The sequence below is a fragment of the Mya arenaria genome, chromosome 8, assembly GCF_026914265.1.
Source record: "Mya arenaria isolate MELC-2E11 chromosome 8, ASM2691426v1".
NCBI classification, from domain to species: domain Eukaryota; kingdom Metazoa; phylum Mollusca; class Bivalvia; order Myida; family Myidae; genus Mya; species Mya arenaria.
Genome location: NC_069129.1, coordinates 30109705 through 30131531, shown reverse-complemented (window position 1 = coordinate 30131531; position 21827 = coordinate 30109705). Strand labels below are relative to the sequence as shown.

At 34.6% G+C, this 21827-nt stretch overlaps 1 protein-coding gene across 5 annotated transcripts in view; it reads left to right on the top strand.

Annotated features, from left to right (window-relative positions):
- The window catches only part of LOC128243763 (ankyrin repeat domain-containing protein 27-like), a 39784-nt gene that overhangs the window by 602 nt on the left and 17355 nt on the right, over nucleotides 1-21827 (top strand). For 4 of the 5 annotated variants that reach the window (XM_052961697.1, XM_052961694.1, XM_052961696.1 and 1 more), the window contains exons 2-13: nucleotides 6435-6560; nucleotides 9032-9151; nucleotides 9985-10044; nucleotides 11069-11165; nucleotides 11721-11804; nucleotides 14198-14292; nucleotides 14871-14930; nucleotides 15483-15539; nucleotides 16587-16863; nucleotides 19323-19395; nucleotides 20617-20682; nucleotides 21695-21752. In XM_052961697.1, the coding sequence (XP_052817657.1) occupies nucleotides 6459-6560; nucleotides 9032-9151; nucleotides 9985-10044; nucleotides 11069-11165; nucleotides 11721-11804; nucleotides 14198-14292; nucleotides 14871-14930; nucleotides 15483-15539; nucleotides 16587-16863; nucleotides 19323-19395; nucleotides 20617-20682; nucleotides 21695-21752 (1149 nt within the window). In that variant the 5' untranslated portion in view covers nucleotides 6435-6458. Of the gene's footprint in view, nucleotides 1-3748; nucleotides 3820-6434; nucleotides 6561-9031; nucleotides 9152-9984; nucleotides 10045-11068; nucleotides 11166-11720; nucleotides 11805-14197; nucleotides 14293-14870; nucleotides 14931-15482; nucleotides 15540-16586; nucleotides 16864-19322; nucleotides 19396-20616; nucleotides 20683-21694; nucleotides 21753-21827 lie in introns of those variants that run through there. The other variant, XM_052961695.1, reaches the window with a different exon arrangement.

The following is a 21827-nucleotide window of genomic DNA, read 5'->3' as shown; positions in this document are numbered from 1 at the left end:
AATACAGTTAAAAAAATGGCGGAAAATATAACATAAGTAACATTAGGTAGAAGAATATATAAGTTACACAGAGAAATATTTGTTATTTATAAGTGAAATATACTCAATCGGGGAAAATGATGGAAAGGATGGCAGGAAACATAAAAGAAAGGTTTGGGTTCTTTATTCGGAATTGTGGCGGAGTGTGACAGAGAATGGAGATAGGAGGAGAGATCAAAATATAGGTAGAAAGTAGTAAATAAGGCATATGAACTGGTTTACGCTCATGGTTCGGAGACACACCCGAGTAGGCCTTTATTATTAATTACGGAAACGTTTTCAAGGCTGAGATAAACTTGTGAATAAGGCGGAATGCGTTCTAGTTGTTATATTCTCAGAATGAGGACTAAGAGTGTTTGGGCATTTACATGTTGAGGTCGCGTTGAACACCATGGAGGGTCATGTGATCAAAATTGGCCAGTCAATGCTATTATTATGAAATAAAATTATTAAATGTTGTTTTCATAAAACAACTTTATGAACAAGTAACTGTATAAACTAATTACAGGAAAAAGAAACATAAATGTACAAAACATCTATGTCTTATACCGTTATTACAAACATTTAATTGGTATTTAATAACGTGTCCCTAAACTCGTATGCAACGGGTTTTTATAGCTTGGTTTACGAAGCTCAGAAATCAGTTTTGGAGGGTGTTTTGCTTATTTTAAAATTATGATTTTCAATAAAAGGATTAACTTGAAAATTCGATGATTATCTATTACATATAACAGAATAAATGATTTAATGCAAGAGCCGTACGTTACCCAACCATCCAATAAGCATGAACGTATCATTGTCTTATTACCTCTCTTGCATCAAATTTATATAATTTAGCTTTCAATTAAAATATTTAAGAAAATAACAGTGCAAGTATGAATATTTTGTTTAAAAAAGTTAAAATAATTTATTCTATGTTAATAGCTCAGTGGTTTAGCGGTACAGCGTTCGCTTCATGTGCGGAAGGTCGGGGGTTCAGTCCACGGCCGCGCCAAACCGAAAAAAGTTCAAATATGGTACCATTGCCAAGCGCTCGGCATTTAAATGGTAGTACTGGGAAATTGGTGGTCCCTCGCAAAGAGCTTGGGTATCGCACCCAGACTTCTTGTATCTCACTCTGTTTATTCAAGCTTCTCAATGTCTGGATTTGACTGCAAATTGCAGTCACTTCTATCTCATGCCATATATGGCATTTAAACACAATTTAAGTCGTGTAAGCCTTTCGCCGGGATCAAGTAATAATGCAACCATTGGGCGCGGGCAGACCTTGATTAACTCAAATAAACATTGCATTAAGCAAATCACGTGATATGGAAATAACGTCATGACGATATTGACGCAAAATTGGGATTATGCTTTCTGTTTTATTGCATGATTGATAATGCGATAAATGCATTTGATTTATTTCTATCAAACTGTGGTTAAAAAATGTCATTTTTTAAGAGAAGTCATTTGGATATACTTGTACATACATTTTGATAAGCTGACAATACTTATTTTGAGTATAAATGTTGAAATTGTTTGTTATGTTTTAATACGTGATAAAAATAAGTAATTCTGTTTGGTTTTTTGAGTTGAATGAAACTATATATATATTACTCAGCTCATTGCGATTTATTAATATCAGCATTAAGAGATACAGAAGCAGTACTTGTAACGGAGTCATCGGCAACCAAGCTTGTATCGTTGGCGAGAAGACGTATTCCTGATTAAAATTGATCAACAATGGCACCAATGAAGACAACAAATAGTTATTGCCCAAGTATAGACCCTTGCGGAACACCAGCTCGAAGATTCAGGAATGTCGACTTTGATCCATGAATAACAGTTCTATGAGGGCGGTCTGAGAGACAGTTTGAAAGCCAACAGAGACTATAAAGAGAGGCTGAAACTCCTTCAGATTCATGTTTATACGCTTATGCGACACCCTATCGGTAGGTTTTGAAATATCATAAACAAAAAGTCGAACCTTTTTTGAACCTCTTATCCTGTATTGTATGAGACACTTGGCCGTATTCAATAAACAATTTAGATTTAACTGAAAATTCAGATTACAGACTAAGTGTTTTGATTGGGCTGTATATTTAGCTGGCCAATAAGCTGAATGGGATTACCGAGGCATGTCTAAGGATAAGAAAACGATCAATATTTAATACTTGCCCCTGTAGTTCTTCGCTTCGTCATATATTCGTTTGCGACTACGAATGAGAGTTCTTATAGTGTTGTTCCACTAAGGATGCTGTTCTGTTATTATAGTTAATGTACCATTTTATTTAGAATCGTTTCCTTAGAGAAGGACAGTAGCTATGATATTAAATCGGTTGAGTAAGTGTTGAATAGATGTCATGTCAAAATCGGTTAACATTTTAGCGGAGGAGATCATTAAGTTTCGAAATAAAACGTTTAAGTGTAGGGTGAATTGGCTTAGATGTTTTAAGTGAACAGAACACCTGGAAATGGAAGCGCAGAGGTTGTTCCAAGACAGACTCCCATATGCCGCTTACTGTGACAATATTGCTACTTGAGAATATGAATAGGTCGATAGTAGAACATGTAGTGAGTTGGGAATGAAATGAGTTGTTGTCCGTAATAGCGCTTGAAATTGGAAAGATTTTTAACCAGACTAACATTTGTGTAAATCAAGCTTGAAATCACCAGTAATAAAAATATCCGATATACCAATATCAATTTCCATTCCAATAGAAGTTTTAATATCGGAAACGACTAAAGATATAGAATTAGGGGGTCCAAAGAGAATCTTCAGATATTTGATAATTGGGTTCGATGTATGCCCGTTAGTAACGTATACGAGTTCCCATCTTAAAGGTCAATGTATCGCATTTCATGTTTGAAGCTTAAATGGCAAGACATCTGCATTTTCCCCTTGCTTAACCAGAGCTACCATGAGTTTTCCAGTTTAATGAGTTATCCCTTTCATATTCGTGTTTTATAAGAGTCTTAATTGGTAATTTACGCAAAATATTACACACACTTACTTTTAATTAAACATGAACTTATCGTGTAAATTAAACATTGTTCCATGTATGTTTCATGAATTGATTTTCATTGAAATATGGTACATTTCTAGTATGATTTTCAATTTCATGTGGACTCGTTTGATTTTTTGTTGTCTTTTACAAAAGTCTTTAGCTTGCGCTTCAGCCTAAAAACCATCTGGTAGTTGCTGATGAGATGTTGCTTTACGGTCAGTGGAGTACCTTTAAAAACAAAAACAATACACTTAAGTTTGTATGTCAAGATAGCACATTTCAGCTTCCTAGCTTATTAACCGAAGTTTTACATTTTACCTCCCCAGCGCTAGGCGAAGAAAGCACAGAGTAGAGTTGTTCATAACTCCATAACTAAAAGACCAAACGGCAGCGCCTTCCGTCTCAAAAGCTTAATTGGACCTCAGCCCGTTGCTCATAGGCCAAATTTTTATAGCACATTTTCTCTCCCAAGCTTTGACGGCCAAGATAGCATATTTCAAAGGATTAAATGTCAATGGACAGGGTGGCTCTTTCTATTCCCTATCACCAAAAATATCGATTTCGGACAAAAACCTTGCCACTAATACTATTTTTAAAATGGGACCTCCAATATCAGCAGGCCAAATAGTATAATATGTTGAATTATTTAGCGGTACACCAATCAAAAAAATGGTGTTACTTAACCCATTGCAGTATAAAGTTATGGTATAACAAAACCTATGATCATGGTCAGCAGATGTTTACACCAGAAGTAGATTGTGAAGATATTTATGATAAATATATATCAGAAGTATGTTAAAATGTTTGTTTATTAAATGTATTTATCTACTACCTAATGAAAATTATTATTCTATGATCGTGTCACTGTTGAAAACGTTGTATATGTGCTTAGACTTCGTATTTGTATTAGATAGTTCATCAGTGTCGACCGGCGCTTATTAAAGAGTCACAGGACTAGGATGTTCTCATTTTCCAAATTTAGGTGTTTAAATGTATACGGTTAGAATGACAACTTGTATCCATTTTATTGTCACGGGGCCTTTTCAATTAAGAATTTGAGTTTTGACTTCATAACTTGTAAACACATTAGAAATGGCAACATAGACAGGGTTCCTCCGGGTTCTGAAAAGTTGTGGCCACTTTTTCCACTGGGGATAAAGTGTCTGTGATGGCCCCCTAACAGGTCTAGGGCAGTGGCCTTATGGGGGTTTATAGGGTGCAAAGCCCCCTGAAGCTCCTGGGGTTTAAGCCTATAAAGAACTTTAGATTGCATTTCAGAAGTATATACAATAATGCACCAGTCAATTGTAACCACGGACCCCCCAGGTACTGGGAATAGGGGGGACTTTAACTTTCGGTCCAGCCAAGCCCGGGCAAAATCTTCGCTTTGCGGGGAGGAACTGCTGGTAAAACCCCCGCCAAATGCCCCCGCTACCCAGGGACCCATTCCCTGCTATATTTGGCCTGGAAGGTAAAAACACAGCCCATTTCCCCGGCTATCCTCGGTATACCCCCGTACCTGGGGGGTCCATGGTTACAATTGACTGGTACATAACATTGCATTTTATTGTAGAGAAAACAAGTTATTAGCACTTTGACATTCTATAACATATCATTTTCTCATTGTCAGAATGTATTGCTATGTATATATTTATAAAATACCATTATATTGCTAAACATGAGACATACATTAAGAGGTTGATTTCTGTCTTATTCCTGCAAACAACAGTGCCATGAAAAGAAATGATACAATTATTAATATTGAGGTAAACTTAAAATAAATGGAAACTCAAGATTTTTTTTTCTCTTTTACTAATTTGGGCATGAGCATTCAGGGATACTTTTGATTCTATTTTCACATTTCATATTCATGTATCCCTGTCTCCACTCTGTGTGGCCATAGTCATAAAATTGTCAAAAGACTCCTTGATGGCCATTTAGGTGGACTAGGCCCTTAATAGCTCAACTAGACTGTGATGCAGTAGTGAACTGAATTTTTGTAAAATGTTTAAAACTTGTTAAATTATAATTTAATTTGTTCAACTTAGTGTTAAGTTTTAAGTTATGTGGCTTCAGTTCAATTCACTGAAATATGTAGTATATTTATGATTCTTTGAACCTAAAGTCATTTAAAGCTGCACTCTCACAGATTGAACATTTTGACAACTTTTTTATTTTTGTCTTGAAATAAGCCAATATTTGTGAGAAAAACACAGAAACCAGTTATGCAAGAATGCTTACAAAAAAATAGATTGCAGATTTAAATGTTTCAGTACAAAAATTGAAGAAAACCGCTAGTAATGGTTTAAGCCATAAAACATTATTTTTTGAACGGAAATATGGAAATCTGCGATCTGATTTTTTGTCAGCTATCTTATAGCACTGGTTTGCAGATAGTTGCGCAAAAATATGCTCTTTCCAAGGCAAAAAAGTTGTAATAGTGATACATCTGTGAGAGTGCAGCCTTAAATTAACAGCTAAGATCTTTTGAAACAGGGCCCCCTGAAAAACAGTTTCAATTGGTATATTTTAAATGATTGACTTTCAAACCCCACAACAACAATCCATAGTAAAATTGCAAATAATTATATGTGTTAAAAATTTTACTATTCATGTTTAATAAATTGAACTTTTTTGTCTTACAAATTGCTTTAATATTTCAAATAATGAAACACATTTTTTTTTTACATTTGAATTACAGAGTGTGTTTAAATAATCTTAAATGTCTGAAAAAGTGATAACAAACACTAGTTTACATTTTATCTTTAGGTTTTTAACAGAAGAAGTAAAATGATAAAATAAGATAATTGATTTAAGTCATTATAAATAACCAGTTATCAATAAAGTTGGTTGGATTGAATTTTTTCAATTAGATTAGATAAATGAGACATCCTTTAGTTTGACTGAGTTATACCTGCAAGAATGTTTTTCGAAAAATAACAGCATTTCATACCACTTCGGACTATTCCATGACAAGTTCTTTTCAAATAGAAACTCTACATGTACATTATTGTTGGTAAATGACAACTGAGTAAATGTGTCATTTACTATGATACTGTTAAAATGTCAGTCAATAAATACATTCCCCCTTTTCAGGATGATAAACAACTTAAAAAAAAATCTGGTGATATTGAAAAATGTATACCTTATCCTTTGATAAACAAAATTGACGTCTGGTTAAAAAACAAATTACATTTCAACCATTTAACATTTTGTTGTTTTTCAAAAAAAAACCTGATATATCTGTCAATTTCTCAAAAAGTTTAAACACATACAGCAAATGGTTGAAAAGCATTTCTTCAATTACACCCTTTACATGTAGATGTTTGCTTGTTAATCTGTTCTGAAATTTTTTGATGTATTTGATGTCATTTAAAATTCTCCATTTGTCTTTAACTTATGTAGGACATTCTGTTACCGAGATGAAAGATGTCAAGATACGATGAAGATTTGTATGACAACCCATTTTTCATCTATTTGGAAAAGCAACTGAAACCTCTCTTCGACAAAGCTGCAAGTAACAGATGGATAGTAAGTAGTAGAGATTTGTAATTTTTTCATAACCTCTTTGTTTCATTGCTGTCTTTAAGCTGCACTCTCACAGATTGATTGTTTTGACAATTTTTGTATTTTTTTTTGTCTTGGAATGAGCCAGTTTATGCGAAATGCATTTAAACCAGTCATTATAAGACTGCTGACAAAACATTAGATCGCAGATTTTTCTATTTAAGTTCAAAAATTGATGTTTTATGCATTTTTCTTAAAACGTTATTAACACTAAAACATTAATTTTTGAACGGAGATATGAAAATCTGTGATCTGATCTTTTGTCAGCAGTCTTTTATCACTGGTTTGCAGATATTTACGCAAAAAATGCTCATTCCAAAACAAAAATAAAAAAAGTTGTAGAAATGGTAAATCTGTGAGAGTGCAGCTTTAAATATTGTGTGATTTAAACATAAAATATAGAAACTGGAAAAAAAAACTGAATTCGTTACACACTGTGTTTTGTGAATCAGTGTCACACAGTAGCCTTGTGTGCATGCTCAAATCTACTTATGCATTACCAGTAATCTTAATTAGCCTTTTGGAAGAACAAGCCCTTCAATTCATATACTACTGCTTGGCATTACATTTTTGAACAAGCCCTGCTGTATATAACCCAGAATTTGAACAAGCCCAGAAAGCATTTTACCACTGCAGGGCTTGCGGGCTTGTGCTTATTTCGACCTTTGCATTACAACCTGATAAAAAAGAGGATTTAAATGCTTTTGTTAAAAGAACTATAATTAAAATAAAATTCAAAAATACTTAAAAGGTATGAAATAAAAGAAATATAGTTTTAGTCAGTTGCTCTGTGAGATTGTGTCATTTCTTGATGCTTACTTAAAGATACAAGACACTCGACCTTTGAGTCTTGTGCAATATGGACTTAACACAAGTATCTCAAAGTAATGCAATTCCACAGATCAACTGACTAAAATAATATTCCCTATATATATTGTTTATTGATATTGTATTGTCTACTTTTCAAAGTTGGCATTTTTTCACTGTAATATATGGTTATCATTAAAATACGGTATTCAATATTTCAATTATTATTAGTTATGTCTTATTTTTGCTTAAAGTGACACTCTTATTCAAATTCAATACATACACAGTCATGTATAACAAACATAAACTTTGAGTGATAAACCTTTACCTACTTACTAATTAATGCATTTATGGAAAATATTAATTACCGATTTTTAATAGCAGAAAGCATAAAAATATTAAATGATTAAATGATTGGAGAGTGCTAAAAGATTTACTATAGTTTCATAAGGTAGAAATGGTGTGTGTTTTATGCCCATTTCTTTCAAATTAAACTCAGTATCCTTCATAAGAACCATTGCTTTTAACATATATTCATCCTTTTTGGTTACGGTATATTAAAACAATTGTATTTATTCTGTTAAATCTTATTTGGGAGTTAGAGTGCATCTTTGAATTGGCCATTATTCAACATACAGTAAACCAGGCAAATAGTGAAGTTACTTAGTGTTGGCGAGGGCCAGCTTATGAGGCATTCAGAACTCCTTGGCCGTTTTTATCGAAAACAACCTTGAATGTATGCCGGTACATCAGTCGAAGTAGATCGGGTTTTTTTTAAGTATATTATTAATTAAATGTAGTGTTTAATCTTGTATTTGTAGATCTAAGTTTAAATTATTTACCAGTGAACTGTATTATTGCAAACATAATTAAGATTCCCTAGAGTTAAGTCATTAAGTTCCACAGTTACTGCTAAATTGAAATTATTACTTCGCGATCTCCTTGCAGCATACATTTAGTTAAAGTGTACCAATTTCTGACATTGTAAATTGTCCATATGCATCCGAGGTTGTTTTCGTTAAAAATTACCAAAGAGTTCCGAATGCTGAGGGCGCATGCAGGAACCACAAAATTACCCACTTTATTGAATCAATTAATGACTTGATTAAAAGATAAAAGATATGCCCTTATTTTTCAATATAAATATTGAAATGGGCAGATCAAAGGCTTGTTGTGTTGATCCTTTGTTAAATCTGGATTATATATCAAGGTGATTTTTTTTAGCATTGGGCAGATTTTTCAGAAAAAAGTTAAAGTTAATGACATTGTAAATGTCTTATTCTGTATTTAAACAGTATTAAAAGCCTTAGAAGAAGGCTTGTTTTGGGTTATCATGTGGTGTTTTTTTACAAATCGATTCATTTTGAAAATATATACATATTTTTATTTTTTATTTGGTGGTTCAAAAGAGTCGAAAGATATACGCAGTCAATAAATTAAATATGAATGTTAATATCACCTGGAATGAGAAGAATTGGTATAACTCAAACAAGCTGTTTGCCATTCAAAAATAAAGTTTAGAAAAATACCTTTCGACCCAGATTTTTTCAGGCCGAAACTTGAAACAATTTTAACTGTTTTTACTCCAGGCCTAATCAGTGTACTCGGTCATGATGATTTTCTTCCAGGTCTGTATTCCAAGGTATGCGGCAGTGAAGGACGAAAAGTTATCCCAGTCTGATGGTGAAGACCACATACTTGTCCCCTCTCCTGGGAGTGAATCTGCTTTTTCCACTGTCTCTAAACATGTAAGATATGTAGGAACTTGTAAATGAAATGAGCTTTCAGGCAATGATCAAATTGAGCCGGCTGTTTGCCAGAGCCAAACCAGGGCTTGTAAAAATATCTGTGTGTTCTTGTTATATGTGTATATCATCTTGCTTGAGGGTTATTCTCCTATAATACTTATATTGCAGAACTGACTGATATCAGAGTTTTTGAAGAAACAAGCTGAAATTTAACCTAACTATTTTGCATAAAAATTGTAACAATTCCTACTTAATGAAATTCAGAATTTGAGCAAATCCTGCGAACATTTTCTCCGTGTAAGGCTTGGAACTTCTTCTAATTAATAATTAGAACAAGCTACAAGCCTTGCGAAAATAAAATGGATGGGGACGCGATTTTGATCATTGTGGTGCTAACGTGAATAACAAGAAAAAGCGAGAATAAAATTGCGCACTTTTGTCCCCTTGATGTTTCATGTTATTTTCGAGCTTACAACTTTGTTATTTGTTGTCAACATTCAAAAACCACGTCCATTTCGGCAATAAACCCTCTGCAGCACTATTTGTTGACGTTTAGTTGATCGTAACCTTTTGACGAGTGTTTAATTTACCAAAAGAGTTAGTCAGCTGTTCAGCTTTGGACTTTGGTAACATTATATTATTGAGAATATTATGTGAATGATCATTCAATATGGAATTTATTGAAAGAGTTTTTCTAAAATTGATAAGAGCAAGGCTTGGGGTGTTTCACATTATATTATTGTACCATACATCTGATAGCTACACCAGGCAGGGTAAATGCTTGCTGTTTGGTTTTGTAAATTGTTGTACCTGTATTATCAAACATATTTCAGACTGTGACAGTTCAACAAGGAGTGATTGTCCTGGGTAATGGTTTTAAACACAAAAAGAAGGTACATGTACAACATAGGATTATACTCCATTTTGAGGCTGTGATTTATATATATCTTTTGCATACATTAACAGCCATATTTAGTTTAAACTTATTTAATTTTACAATGATTGTGAAACCAGCTAATTGCAACTTATATTAATCACTCTCATTGGCATAATGTTGCACGTGTGTGGGGTCTTGTGTTGTGAGGGAAACCGGAGTACCCGGAGATAATCCACTTGTGTGGCTTGGTGACCGCTATCCAAAATCACATGCACCAGGCCTGGAATCGAACCCTTGGTAAGAAGCGAGTGCGCTAACCGGACAGCCATATTTATGAGATAATCTTGTGGTATTTATCTATAAAAAAGGGTGGTACAAATATAAATGTTTTCTGACTATACTATTTTGATATTTAGTAATTTTGCATCTCGGCCAAAATAAAAATCAACTCTACATACAATTTCAATACAATGTATTTAAAAAAAAATAATATTGCCCACTGTTTTAAAGTCCTTGTGATTTCATCAGGGCTTATCAGTGATGAAATAATGGACTTTTTGATGAACTGGTCTAAATGTTAATACTGGTGCCTAGCATAAAATTTTTGAACGTGCCTTACTGAGTAAAAGTCTGAGTACGTCCATTTTACCACTGTGTGCTTATTTTCACCACTGGTTTATCAGTGTGTGTATACCATGTGATAAATTACGTCATATATAATATGCTACGTCATAAGGCAACATTTCTGCAAACCAGTGATAAAAGACTGCTGAAAAAAAACAGATCTCAGATTTTCATATTCCCGTTTGAAAATGAAAGTTTTATGGCTAAAAGAGTAAAATGCTTAAAACATCAATTTTTGAACTTAAATATATAAATCTGCAATCTTATATTTTGTCAGCAGTCTTATATGACTTGTTTACATGCATTTTCGCATTAATTGGCTTGTTCCAAGACAAAAAATAAAAAAAAAAACGTTCAAACTGTGAGAGTGTAGCTTTAATCTTCAAGTCAATCTGTGAAACTTTTGTTATTGCTAGGTTGAGATTCTATTTGAGGAGACCTTTTTCAACTCGAGTGATGAGAGCTACCGCGTATTGTGTGTCGGAGAGTTGTTCAATAGGGACAAAATTGCTGGTATGTTTTATAGATATCACTGTTATAAAGTTTGCTCTATTTTAATACATGTACGTACAAAATCATTTACAGGTAAAAAATATTTATTTAATTGATTATATGTGTGGAATAAAATTATTACAATTAAAATTTATGAATATTATTGGCTATAATCCTCAATGTTTTGTTTAACAAGAAACTACACAAACTTCTTAAAATAATTGTTAAACTATTGACAAATTGTTTAGAACTTTGTTAAAGTTAACAAAATTGTTAATTTTATCCTTGTTAACTTTCAAATTTGTGGTCTTTAGTATTTCTTATAGAATATGAAACAACAGTTTCACTTGTACTTTAATTTAAATATAGGAGCACATTATAAAATATTTCACAATAAAAAGTTAACAATGCTAAAAGTTAACAATGCTAAAAGTTAACAATGATACAAGTTAACAATGATACAAGTTAACAATGATACCATAAATCACATAATATTTAGTGCTGAACAACGGCCCAAAATATACACATTTTCAAACAAAGGGGCTTCTAATCATGACAAGAGTTAACTATTTTCAGAAAACAAAGACAAGGACTCTGTTGACTACAGTCGTCCACCAGCCACATACGAAGAATGCTACAAAATTCTTTGGGGAATTACAGGTACATGTGGGTTTCATGTCATATAACGCACCTATCAATGCACAGTGTGTGTGTATACCATGTGATAAATTGCTTCATAAATGCAACGTCAGAGGGCAACATTGTGCACTGTCAAATCGTTATTTTGGAAACAGGTTTGTCCAATTAGTTGATGAAAATAATCACCTCATCAAACTCTGGTATTAAAACGAAGGCGGGGCTCTTAAAGCGGCATTAACTGTCATTTGTTTCATTTAGAATGGTGTAGTAAAAGAAAAGTTATACTTGTTTTAAGTCTTCATTTTAAGCAAAATATTGCCTTCCATGCAATTTATCGCGTGGTATACACAACACTGATGCAGTGACTTGGATTTTTTTCCTCTTGAGGAAATATAACAATTGTATGGGATTATTCCCAAAATTGATGAGAAATCAGTAAGTGCCATTTAAAAACTAGAAACAAACATGAAATGTTTATTATGCCCCCCTTCGAAGAAGAGGGGTATATTGCTTTGCACATGTCGGTCTGTCGGCTGGTTGGTAGGTAGGTCGGTCAGTCAGTCGGTCCATTCGTCGGTAGACCAAAGCTTATCCAAGTGATAACTCAACAATTCCTGGACGTATGGTCATCAAACTTGACCAGTAGATGACCCCTATTGATTTTAGGGCTCATCGGGTCAAAGGTCAAGGTCACAGTGACCTTTAATGATAAAAGAATTTTAAAGCTTGTCCGAGTGATAACTCAAAAATGCCTAGACCTATGGTCATTAAACTTAATATGGAAGTTGGGCCTGACCAGTAGATGACCCACATTGTTTTTGGGTGTCATCGGGCCAAAGGTCAAGGTCACAGTGACCTTGAATAGTGAAAGGTTGTCAGAGTGATAACTCGACAATGCCTGCACCCATGGCCCTCAAACTTGATTTGAAGGTTGGGTCTGACCAGTAGATGACCCCTATTGATTTTAGGGGTCATTGGGCCAAAGGTCAAGGTCACAGTGACCTTGAATGATAATAGGTTGTCCGAGTGATAACTCAACAATGCCTGCACCCATGGCCCTCAAACTTGACTTGGAGGTTGGGCCTGATCAGTAGATGACCCCTATTGATTTTGGGGACAAAGCTCAAGGTCACAGTGACATTGAATGCGAAAATTTGTTCAAGTGATAACTCGACGATGCCTGCACCCACCGCCCTCAAACTTGAGTTGGGGTTGTGTTTGACCTGTACATGACCCCTTATGATTTAAGGGGTAATTGGGTCAAAGGTCACAGTGGCCTTGAATGAAAAAAGCTTGTCCGAGTGATAACAACAATGCTTGCACCCATGGCCCTCAAACTCGACTTGGGGTTGCGTCTGACCTGTAGATGACCCCTCATCATTAAAGGGGTCATCGGGTCAAGGTCACAGTGACCTTGAACGAAAAAAGCTTGTCTGTGTGATAACTTGACAATGCCTGCACCCATGGCCCCCAAACTTGACACTTAGGATTTTGGTGACCAGCTGATGACTCCTTGGATTTTGAGGTCCTAGAGTCAAGTCATGGTCATAACACACTCTATCCTAACACTTGAATGGTCATAATCTTAACACTGCCTCAACGGCATCCAATGTCAGCGACAAATCAGCTGTCATTTCGGTCCATGCATATTTCATTCTATTGTCCCTATAGTCCTGACAACATGGCGCTCAGGGGGGGCATAATGTTTGACAAACATCTCTTGTTCAATAAGTCCTACAAATTGTACTTCTTTTAATAAACGTTTTAGACAAGTCAATGATGGTATAACACCTTAGTTTCTCTTTAAAGTTTTTGATGACACTTTTTATATTTTTTTTGAAAATAAGAAAAAAAATTGGAAAAAAAAAATGGGTACCAGTCTCTACATCCTTATCATAAGCTGGTACATTCCATTGCTGAATTTTTGGTTTCGGCAAAATTCTGTGTGAAGTATTAAGTGAATTGAACGAAACTACACCCCTTTGACATTTCACATTGTTCAGCAGTGTTATAGCTGTTGATTCAGTAAAAAATGGTTTGAAAAAATATTGTGTCGCATTAAACAATTCTGGTGTCCAAGAGACGTCTAGAGTATTAATGTATAATCACATATGTGACATCTATAACTTTAACCTTGGGCTGTAATTAAAAACCTTTAAAGACATTAGTATGAAACTTGGTATAAATGTTCAAATACGGAATAAATATTTTTTGAGTTGTGCCTCTTTTGAATTAGTGACTTAGAAAAAATAATGAGTATTGACCAAATTGTTGGGGCCCATTAAAAATGATGACAATAATTTTTTATAATGTTTCCAAAAAAATGATGACAATAGTAATTTTTCTTTGTTCTAGAAATGTATCTGCTCTCATTTAGTGACTAATTTATAATGTGATTTTGAAATTCAATCCAGGAAGCACAAGAACGAAGGAGAGTTTGGACAAAGTACTGCTGACTTTCTGCGCGGAATACCAAAGGTTTACTGGTGACATTACTCCAAGCCTGGTGGTGAGACTTCGAAACCATTCTGCTTTAGTTTGCATCAAGTGTGAAATTAATTGGCAAATATCATGAAATGATTATTTAATCAAATGAAATAAATCAGGTAGATAGAAACAATATGTTAAAATGGATTATGGAAAAGTAGGGGCTATTCGAGTAAAACATATTACCCTCAGGGGAAAGGCAATTATTTAAACAGTAAATGGTTGGGTGTCTTTTTTCACAAATTTGGACCCCGAAAGGGTAAATTTGCTTCTGTAGGGGGGTGGTATATTTTAAAAGTGACTTCCCCCGGGGGTCATATGTTTAAATGGAATAGCCCCAAGCTTACAGTTACATGTTGCATTGTTCTTTGTAGTGTAGAAAATACAAAATAAATGTTCTGTTTAAATTATGCTACATCATTAATAAAAAACTAGTATCTATCGCGGACCCAAATTTTTATAGATTGATTTGTGTTTAAAGAAATAAAAAATTGTTGTGCTGTTGAGAATAGTTTTTCTTCAAATTTAAACGTTTAAGCCAAATAAGGATTGAGTTGGTAATATTTATCATTCCTAATGCAATGGCATGTTGTGTTTCAGGACTTGGTAACTGGACAGGTCACAAAATCTATGCAGATAGTTCTCAAAGATCAAACTATTGTGAGTATCACAGTCCTGCCTTTTAGTGAGATATTTTAAGGATTGATTTATAATGAATTTTTCATGTGTTCATGCAGTTTAAGCGATCATGAGTAATTCTGCAAATCCATAGAAGCTTTACCATAAGTCAAGTTATGTCAATCTTGTCCAATCTGAGTCCGGCAATTAAATAAACAAAGTCATATAGCTGTAGGTTAGTCCATATTGTACGGATTGATAAGGTTTTTTTTGAGTGTTTATTAGTTTGAACCATCTGGAGTAATTTTGTGAATCCAAACGCTGTTTACCATTGGTCAAATACAGTCATGCTTGTTGGATTCAAGGGCATGAATTAGTTAAACAAAAACATGAATGGTTAATGCTAAAAGTCTGTTTTTTCTGGAGAAAAGATTCAGGCAAAGTATATAAAATGCAAATTGCCAATACCAAGTACATTTTGTTGTATATGTGCTTCAGACATTTTCATTGAACAATATTTGTACTCTGTTGCAATTTTTCCAATTCACGAATATAAATGTATAAAGCATTGTCCAGATTTTGTTTTAATTTCAGAAAAGGAACATAAAGCAGTATGATATGTACATGGCCAGCCTGAAACTTTCAGTTGAGGTATCTGACACATTGACATATACTTTTCCACTTATTGATTAATTGTATTGAGGTTTGATGTAAATGCTCACTTATTTGATAAATGATTTTTTGCATGGTTATGTGGATAAATAAAGTTTTGAATCTCCCTTCTTTTAACTTCTGCATTTAGAGAACACATAATCTAACGCTATTGGACCTTCTTGTAGTTCTGGGTTGGTATTCATAAAACATCTTAAGTCATTTCTTAACTTACATGTAAGTCGAATTCTTAAAACAATTATAGTCAAATTAAAAGGAGAGTATAAGTGATGTTAAGTGATGTAAGAATAAAAGTATGTTTATTTAGTTTAAACATATTTATTTTACAACGATTGTGAAACAAGTTATTACAACATTATATTAATCACTCTCGTTGGCACGATTTTACGCGAGAGTGTGGTCTTGTGTTGTGTTTGATTCCCGGCTTGGGCGCATGTGAGTTTGGTTTGTGGTCACCAAGCCGGACAAGTGGGTTTCCTCTGGGTTCTCCGGTTTCCCCCACAACACAAGTATGTTTATTCAATAACATTAATAAAAGATAAAGCATTTCAAATAGTATTAAGCTTTTATATCAAATAACCAGTGAGATACCATACTTAGGGAAATGACTTAAGTAAGGCAATGAGTTAAGATGTTTTATAAATACCAGCCCAGGGGATGTATTCAATATCATTCTTATACTTGTCATAAGACATGCCTCAGTGATCCCATTCTGTCCATTGGCCAGTTATTTTTACAGTCCAATGAAAACACTTGGGCTCTTATCTTAAGAAATAAGTGAAATCTAAGGTCATTGAATACAGCCCCAGGTCTTAAAAAGTAAGTATTAGGGTTCTTGAATCTTGCTTGATGGGGTACTCTTTAAAGTTTAATTAACTTCATTTTTTATTGACTTTTTTTTATACCTGTTTTGAGAAATAAAATTAAAAACAGTGGCCGCACTGAGATTCTGGCAGTGAAAAGGCTTGGAAGAAACACCACATCCTTCTTGTCTTTGTTTCTTAAATTTCATCATTCCTTGCACAGATGTACTTCATGAATGCAGTCCACAAGCACCTGTTTGCCACAATCACAAACTGCGTAAGAACGACAGATGCTAACTTGAACAAGATGAATCGCAACCTGGTTGACGTGCGTCTCGAACACCTAGATGTGCGCCCAGAGTATGATCAGAATCTTCCGGCAGCTCGCAAGGAACTGTCCATGTTGAATCAATATAGTACGCCACTTGGAAGGTTGCTCTGTTTGAAGAGGGTCATAACAGCTCTTCTTCGACCAATCAAGGGGCAGGAAAATGATGGAAGTAAGTGTTGTGATTTTCTTTGCAATTTAAAACTAAAAAAACCCAGCTCTCTGTTGTTTGTGATCTTGTTTATCTAGGTAACTTGAGTTACAGTTTACTATTATTGTTCTCTTGTTATTTTAATCACTTTGTGGAGTGGGGGCTGTATAGGAATCAAACACTTCCGTCCTTATGTTTGTCCGATCGTCCCTTCGCACTAACATCTAGTGTTCATCGTTTGGACCAGCACCCTGTCCTTTTTAAAACCATAGTAAAAGTGATATTTTCATTTTTGAATTGTGGCTCAAAAATAGGCAATTATAGCTTTTTAGCTCACCAGAGCACGAATTGCTCAAGGTGAGCTATTGTGATCGGTCTTTGTCCGGCGTCCGTCCGGCCGTCAGTCAGTCAGTCTGGCCGTCAACAATTGCTTAAAAAATTTCTTTTCTGAAACTGCTTGGCCAAATTCAATGAAACTTCCCAGGAAGCTTCCTTGGGTGACCATCTACAAAAACACAACAAGGGGTCTTGATTGATCAACAACAACAACAACAAAATAGCCGTCTTCCTGTTTTGTTTTAAAAAAACATCTCCTCTGAAACTACTGCTCCAAATCCAATGAACTTTACAGGAAGCTTTTTTGGGTGACTTTCTACAAAAATACAACAAGGGGTCACGATTGATCAGCAACAACAATAAGAACAGCAACCACAACAAAATGGCTGACTTCCTGTTTTGCTTTAAAAAACATCTACTCTGAAACAACTGCTCCAAATTTGAAGAAACGTTACAAAAAGCTTCCTTGGGTGATCCTGTACAAAAATACAACAAGGGGTCACGATTGATCAACAACATCAACAACAGCAACAACAACAAAATGGCTAACTTCCTATTTTGCTTTAAAAAAAACATCTCTTCTAAAACTACCAGTCCAAATGCAATTAAACTTTACAGAAAGCTTCCTTGGGTGACCCTCTACAAAAATACAACAAGGGGTCGTGATTGATCAACAACAACAACAAAATGTTAAAATCTGATAGTTATGTAAAGTTTACTCTTGAAGCAAGGGCAGCAAGTCTTGCTATATGGTCTAACTTTTTGTTGGAGATTCCACTACTTTCTATTTTTAGTAACAAGGGAATATATTTTAAATTTTACTAAGTCTTCAACATAGTCACTTCTAAGGTGGAAGAAGTGATAATATTAGTGGAAGGTGTTGAATGTGTTTCAATATTTGATTTATAGAGCTTAAGGCATTATATCGGATGGTTCTTTTTTTGTTGTTTGTGTATCTATACTAAAAGTTCTTTCAGTGTGCAAGCAATTTAACATAGTTCTATCTTTGTGCAAGCATCTGAACAAACTCCTGTCAGTGTGCAGTCAATCACCAAGTCCTGTTAGTGTGCAGGCAACTGAGACAAGTCCTGTCAGTGATTATCCAGGCAACATGTTTGACCTGTATGTTTTTATGCCCCCCAAAGTGGGCATATTAAAATCACACCGTCCGTCCATCTGTCCGTGTGTCCGGCTCAATACCTCGTGTCCCTCTAAGGTCAAGGTCATTCTTAGGCGTTTCTTCACAATGGAATGCTGCATATAAGGACATAGAGTATAGGTTGTCGTGTCCGGGCTGCAACTGTCTCTTGAATGGACAGATTTTAAAATGACTTGCCACATGTGTTCGACATACCAAGACGACGTGTCGTGTGCAAGATTCGTGTCCCTACCTTGTAGGCATTCCTTGCATATATGCACATATATGTCATAACCGGGCTGTAATTTTGTCATGTATATGACATATTTACCGCAAAAATTTGGCACATGTGTTTTGCATATAAAAATTGTGTGTCGTATGCAAGATCCACATGCATACATCAAAGGTCAGGGTTTGATCTTTAACTTTTCATGTACTGACCTTGTTCATAGGTCAATGTCACATTCGGGGGCTTTCATTACATACTGTGACAGCTCTTGTTCAATATTCTCTGAAAAAAAATATCAAGCTATATTGATTACAAAGGTTAAAATCTTTTACTCAGGTGAGCGATTTAGGGCCATCATGGCCCTCTTGTTTGAAATATTTCTGAAAACAATTCTCTTATTCAATTGTTCAAATTATTATAAGTTTGTTTTGTAGTCATTTTCCTTTTTTTGTTTGTTTTTTATTTCGGAACATAAGTGAATTACTCGACAGGTCTCATTGTCGCAGACACTGAACCGATTGTTCAGAACATTGTAAAAGTAAACGATGTTGTTAACTTTCAAATCAATAATGCTCTTGATGTTTTACCTGGTATCTACTGTATTTCTAACAAGATTGAGATGTCTGTTTCAGCTTTACTTGGTTATATTTAAGTATGTGAGTACATCATCAAATATTCAAGGTTAAAAGTTAACAATTATGTAGTTAATCATGTTGTTATTTTAACAAAGTTTTGAACAATTGGCCCAATATTCAAATGTATTCGCTTTCTTTTCAGGTCTAATGATTACGACAGATGACCTGCTACCATTACTCATCTACCTTGTTATAAAGTCACCAATCAACAACTGGTAGGTCTTTATAACTAAAATCAACATGGTCACCCTTTATACTAGTACTCAGTTGTAAACTATTATATGTAAAAGTTATCATTTTTTTCCCTAGGACCCTCAACATCAAATATGGGATGGGGAGGGGGGGAAGGAGGTGTACTCCTTTGGGTATCACAAGCATTTTTTTTTGCCGTGATATAAGAATAGAACGCAAACAATCTTGTTCTTTTTTCTTGCAAGATAAACTACAATTCATTACAATGAGCTTTTAATTAACTTCTTCCATTTCATAAGTCAATGAAAATTGCCACTATACATGTGCTCATCCTGGTGCTAGCACGGTATGTCACCATGAATCATCATTTACAACATCCTCAGCACCCAAGCGTATCATAACCTATATGATACCGAGGGCAAATTAACTGTTAAAATCTCGTACTCATGAATAATTAATAAAGTGAAATCCAGTTGCTTGATTGGTGTCATGAGACACACCTCATGCGGTGCATAAATTGCCGGGAAATTACGGATGAGATCACGGCTAACATATCATTTTAGGCAGGATATTATCAAATATGCTGACAGCTCTGCACAAAGAAGATTCTTTCCTTTTTGTTATCGGCTATTTCATTGGTCGGAAAATGCTTATGAATATTCAAGATATACAAAGTTTCCTTAGCCAATTTGCTCAAGGTATCGTATAGATTATGAAACGCTGGGGTGCCGAGGATACATTTACAAGTACATTCAGGCATTTTTAGATTATGTAGTCAAAATTACAAATGAGCAAGCTGATTGTCTAGTTTAATTTGATGCTATTTGAGACGTGGTTTCCTTCAAATCCAGACGTAATGTAACCATTATAATGCAACTTGTAACATACGCTGCTAAAATCACTTTGGTTGGTACTCCTTGAGTGTGTGGTCTTGTATTGTACTGGAAACAGGAGTACTTGGAGAAAAGCCTTCCATCTTGGTGACCACCAACCACTAATTTGTATGCCAGGAAACAGTGCCTTGGTAAGATACGTCAGTGCGCTACTTGTTACCACTGCGCTAGCCTAACGGGACAATCCAAATGCGTGAAGTGAAAGACAAAATTTTTAATAATACTATACGTCAGATCAAATTGATTTCATTCTGACACTTCAACAGGAATTGCCTTATACCAATAGCACTTTCAAAATTTAACCAGTTGAAAAATAGTACATATTTACAATTCTTCTGCCTCATGTTGCAGGACAGCCAACCTGATGTACATGAAACACTTTCTGTTGTCCAGGGTCACAGAGACTGACGAGTTCAGGTTAGTCCTCACCAGAGATTTGATTTTATGTCTGATATAATATTTATTAATTCATTTATGTGAGAATTTTACTACATTTTCACTGTTCATTATTTTAAGCACTTCAATTTGAAAGTTAATATGGTATGGCTTAAAGCATACCTAATAGTTTAAGAAAAATGCATAAAGTGATGAAATTAAATATGGAAATGTCTGATCTGATTCTTGTCAGAAGTCTTATATCACTGGTTTCCATGCATTTTTGCATAGATTGGCTGGTTCGAAGACAAAAAGTAAAAATACTGTCAAAACGTTCAATCTGTTAGAGTGCAACTTTAAATGGGGCTTATAACATTGCTGACTTTGAATTCTATGTTCAAATAAACCTACGGGAGAATTGTACTACATGAATAAAATGAATGGCTAAAAATGGAATCAGAATTTTGGAATTTGCCAATGACTGAATCAAAATTTTTGGAATTGTGAATTGGGCCCACTAGCTGTTGGCCGCATTTCAGATAGATGAAACACTAGAGGTAGTCATATTATATCTTCAAACTTTACTGCATGTTGTACAAATCTGAAAATGTCCTTAAGGCTAACAAATAACATATCATTAACATGTAGATGTAATTGACAGTGGAAATATGACTGTGAATATGACAGTGGAAATATTGCAGTGGTAATGTGACAGTAGACATTTTGGCAGTGGAAATATGACTGTGAATATGACAGTGGAAATATTGCAGTGGTAATATGACAGTAGACATTTTGGCAGTGGAAGTATGACTGTGAATATGACAGTGGAAATATGACTTTGGTTATATACAATGGAGATATGACTGTGAAAATACAACATGTAAACAGAGGAAAGTGGAAATATGACTGTGGAAATATGACTTTGTATAATTATGTAGCAAGCCTCATTTCTGTTGATAAAAAATTTGTTTGAGCATGTTTTTTATCATCAGAAAACAAGAACAGAAAAGCATTATTCATGTTTGTAATTTTGATATTCTTATTTATCAATCAGTTTCTACCTGGCAACAACTGAAGCTGCTTTGGACTACATTCCTTCTGGGAATCTTACAGTAAGACTTGCATTGTTAGCGCATGTGTTTTTCAAGGAACAAGGGTTGAGGTATTGTCATAGCTTTTGTGTTGTT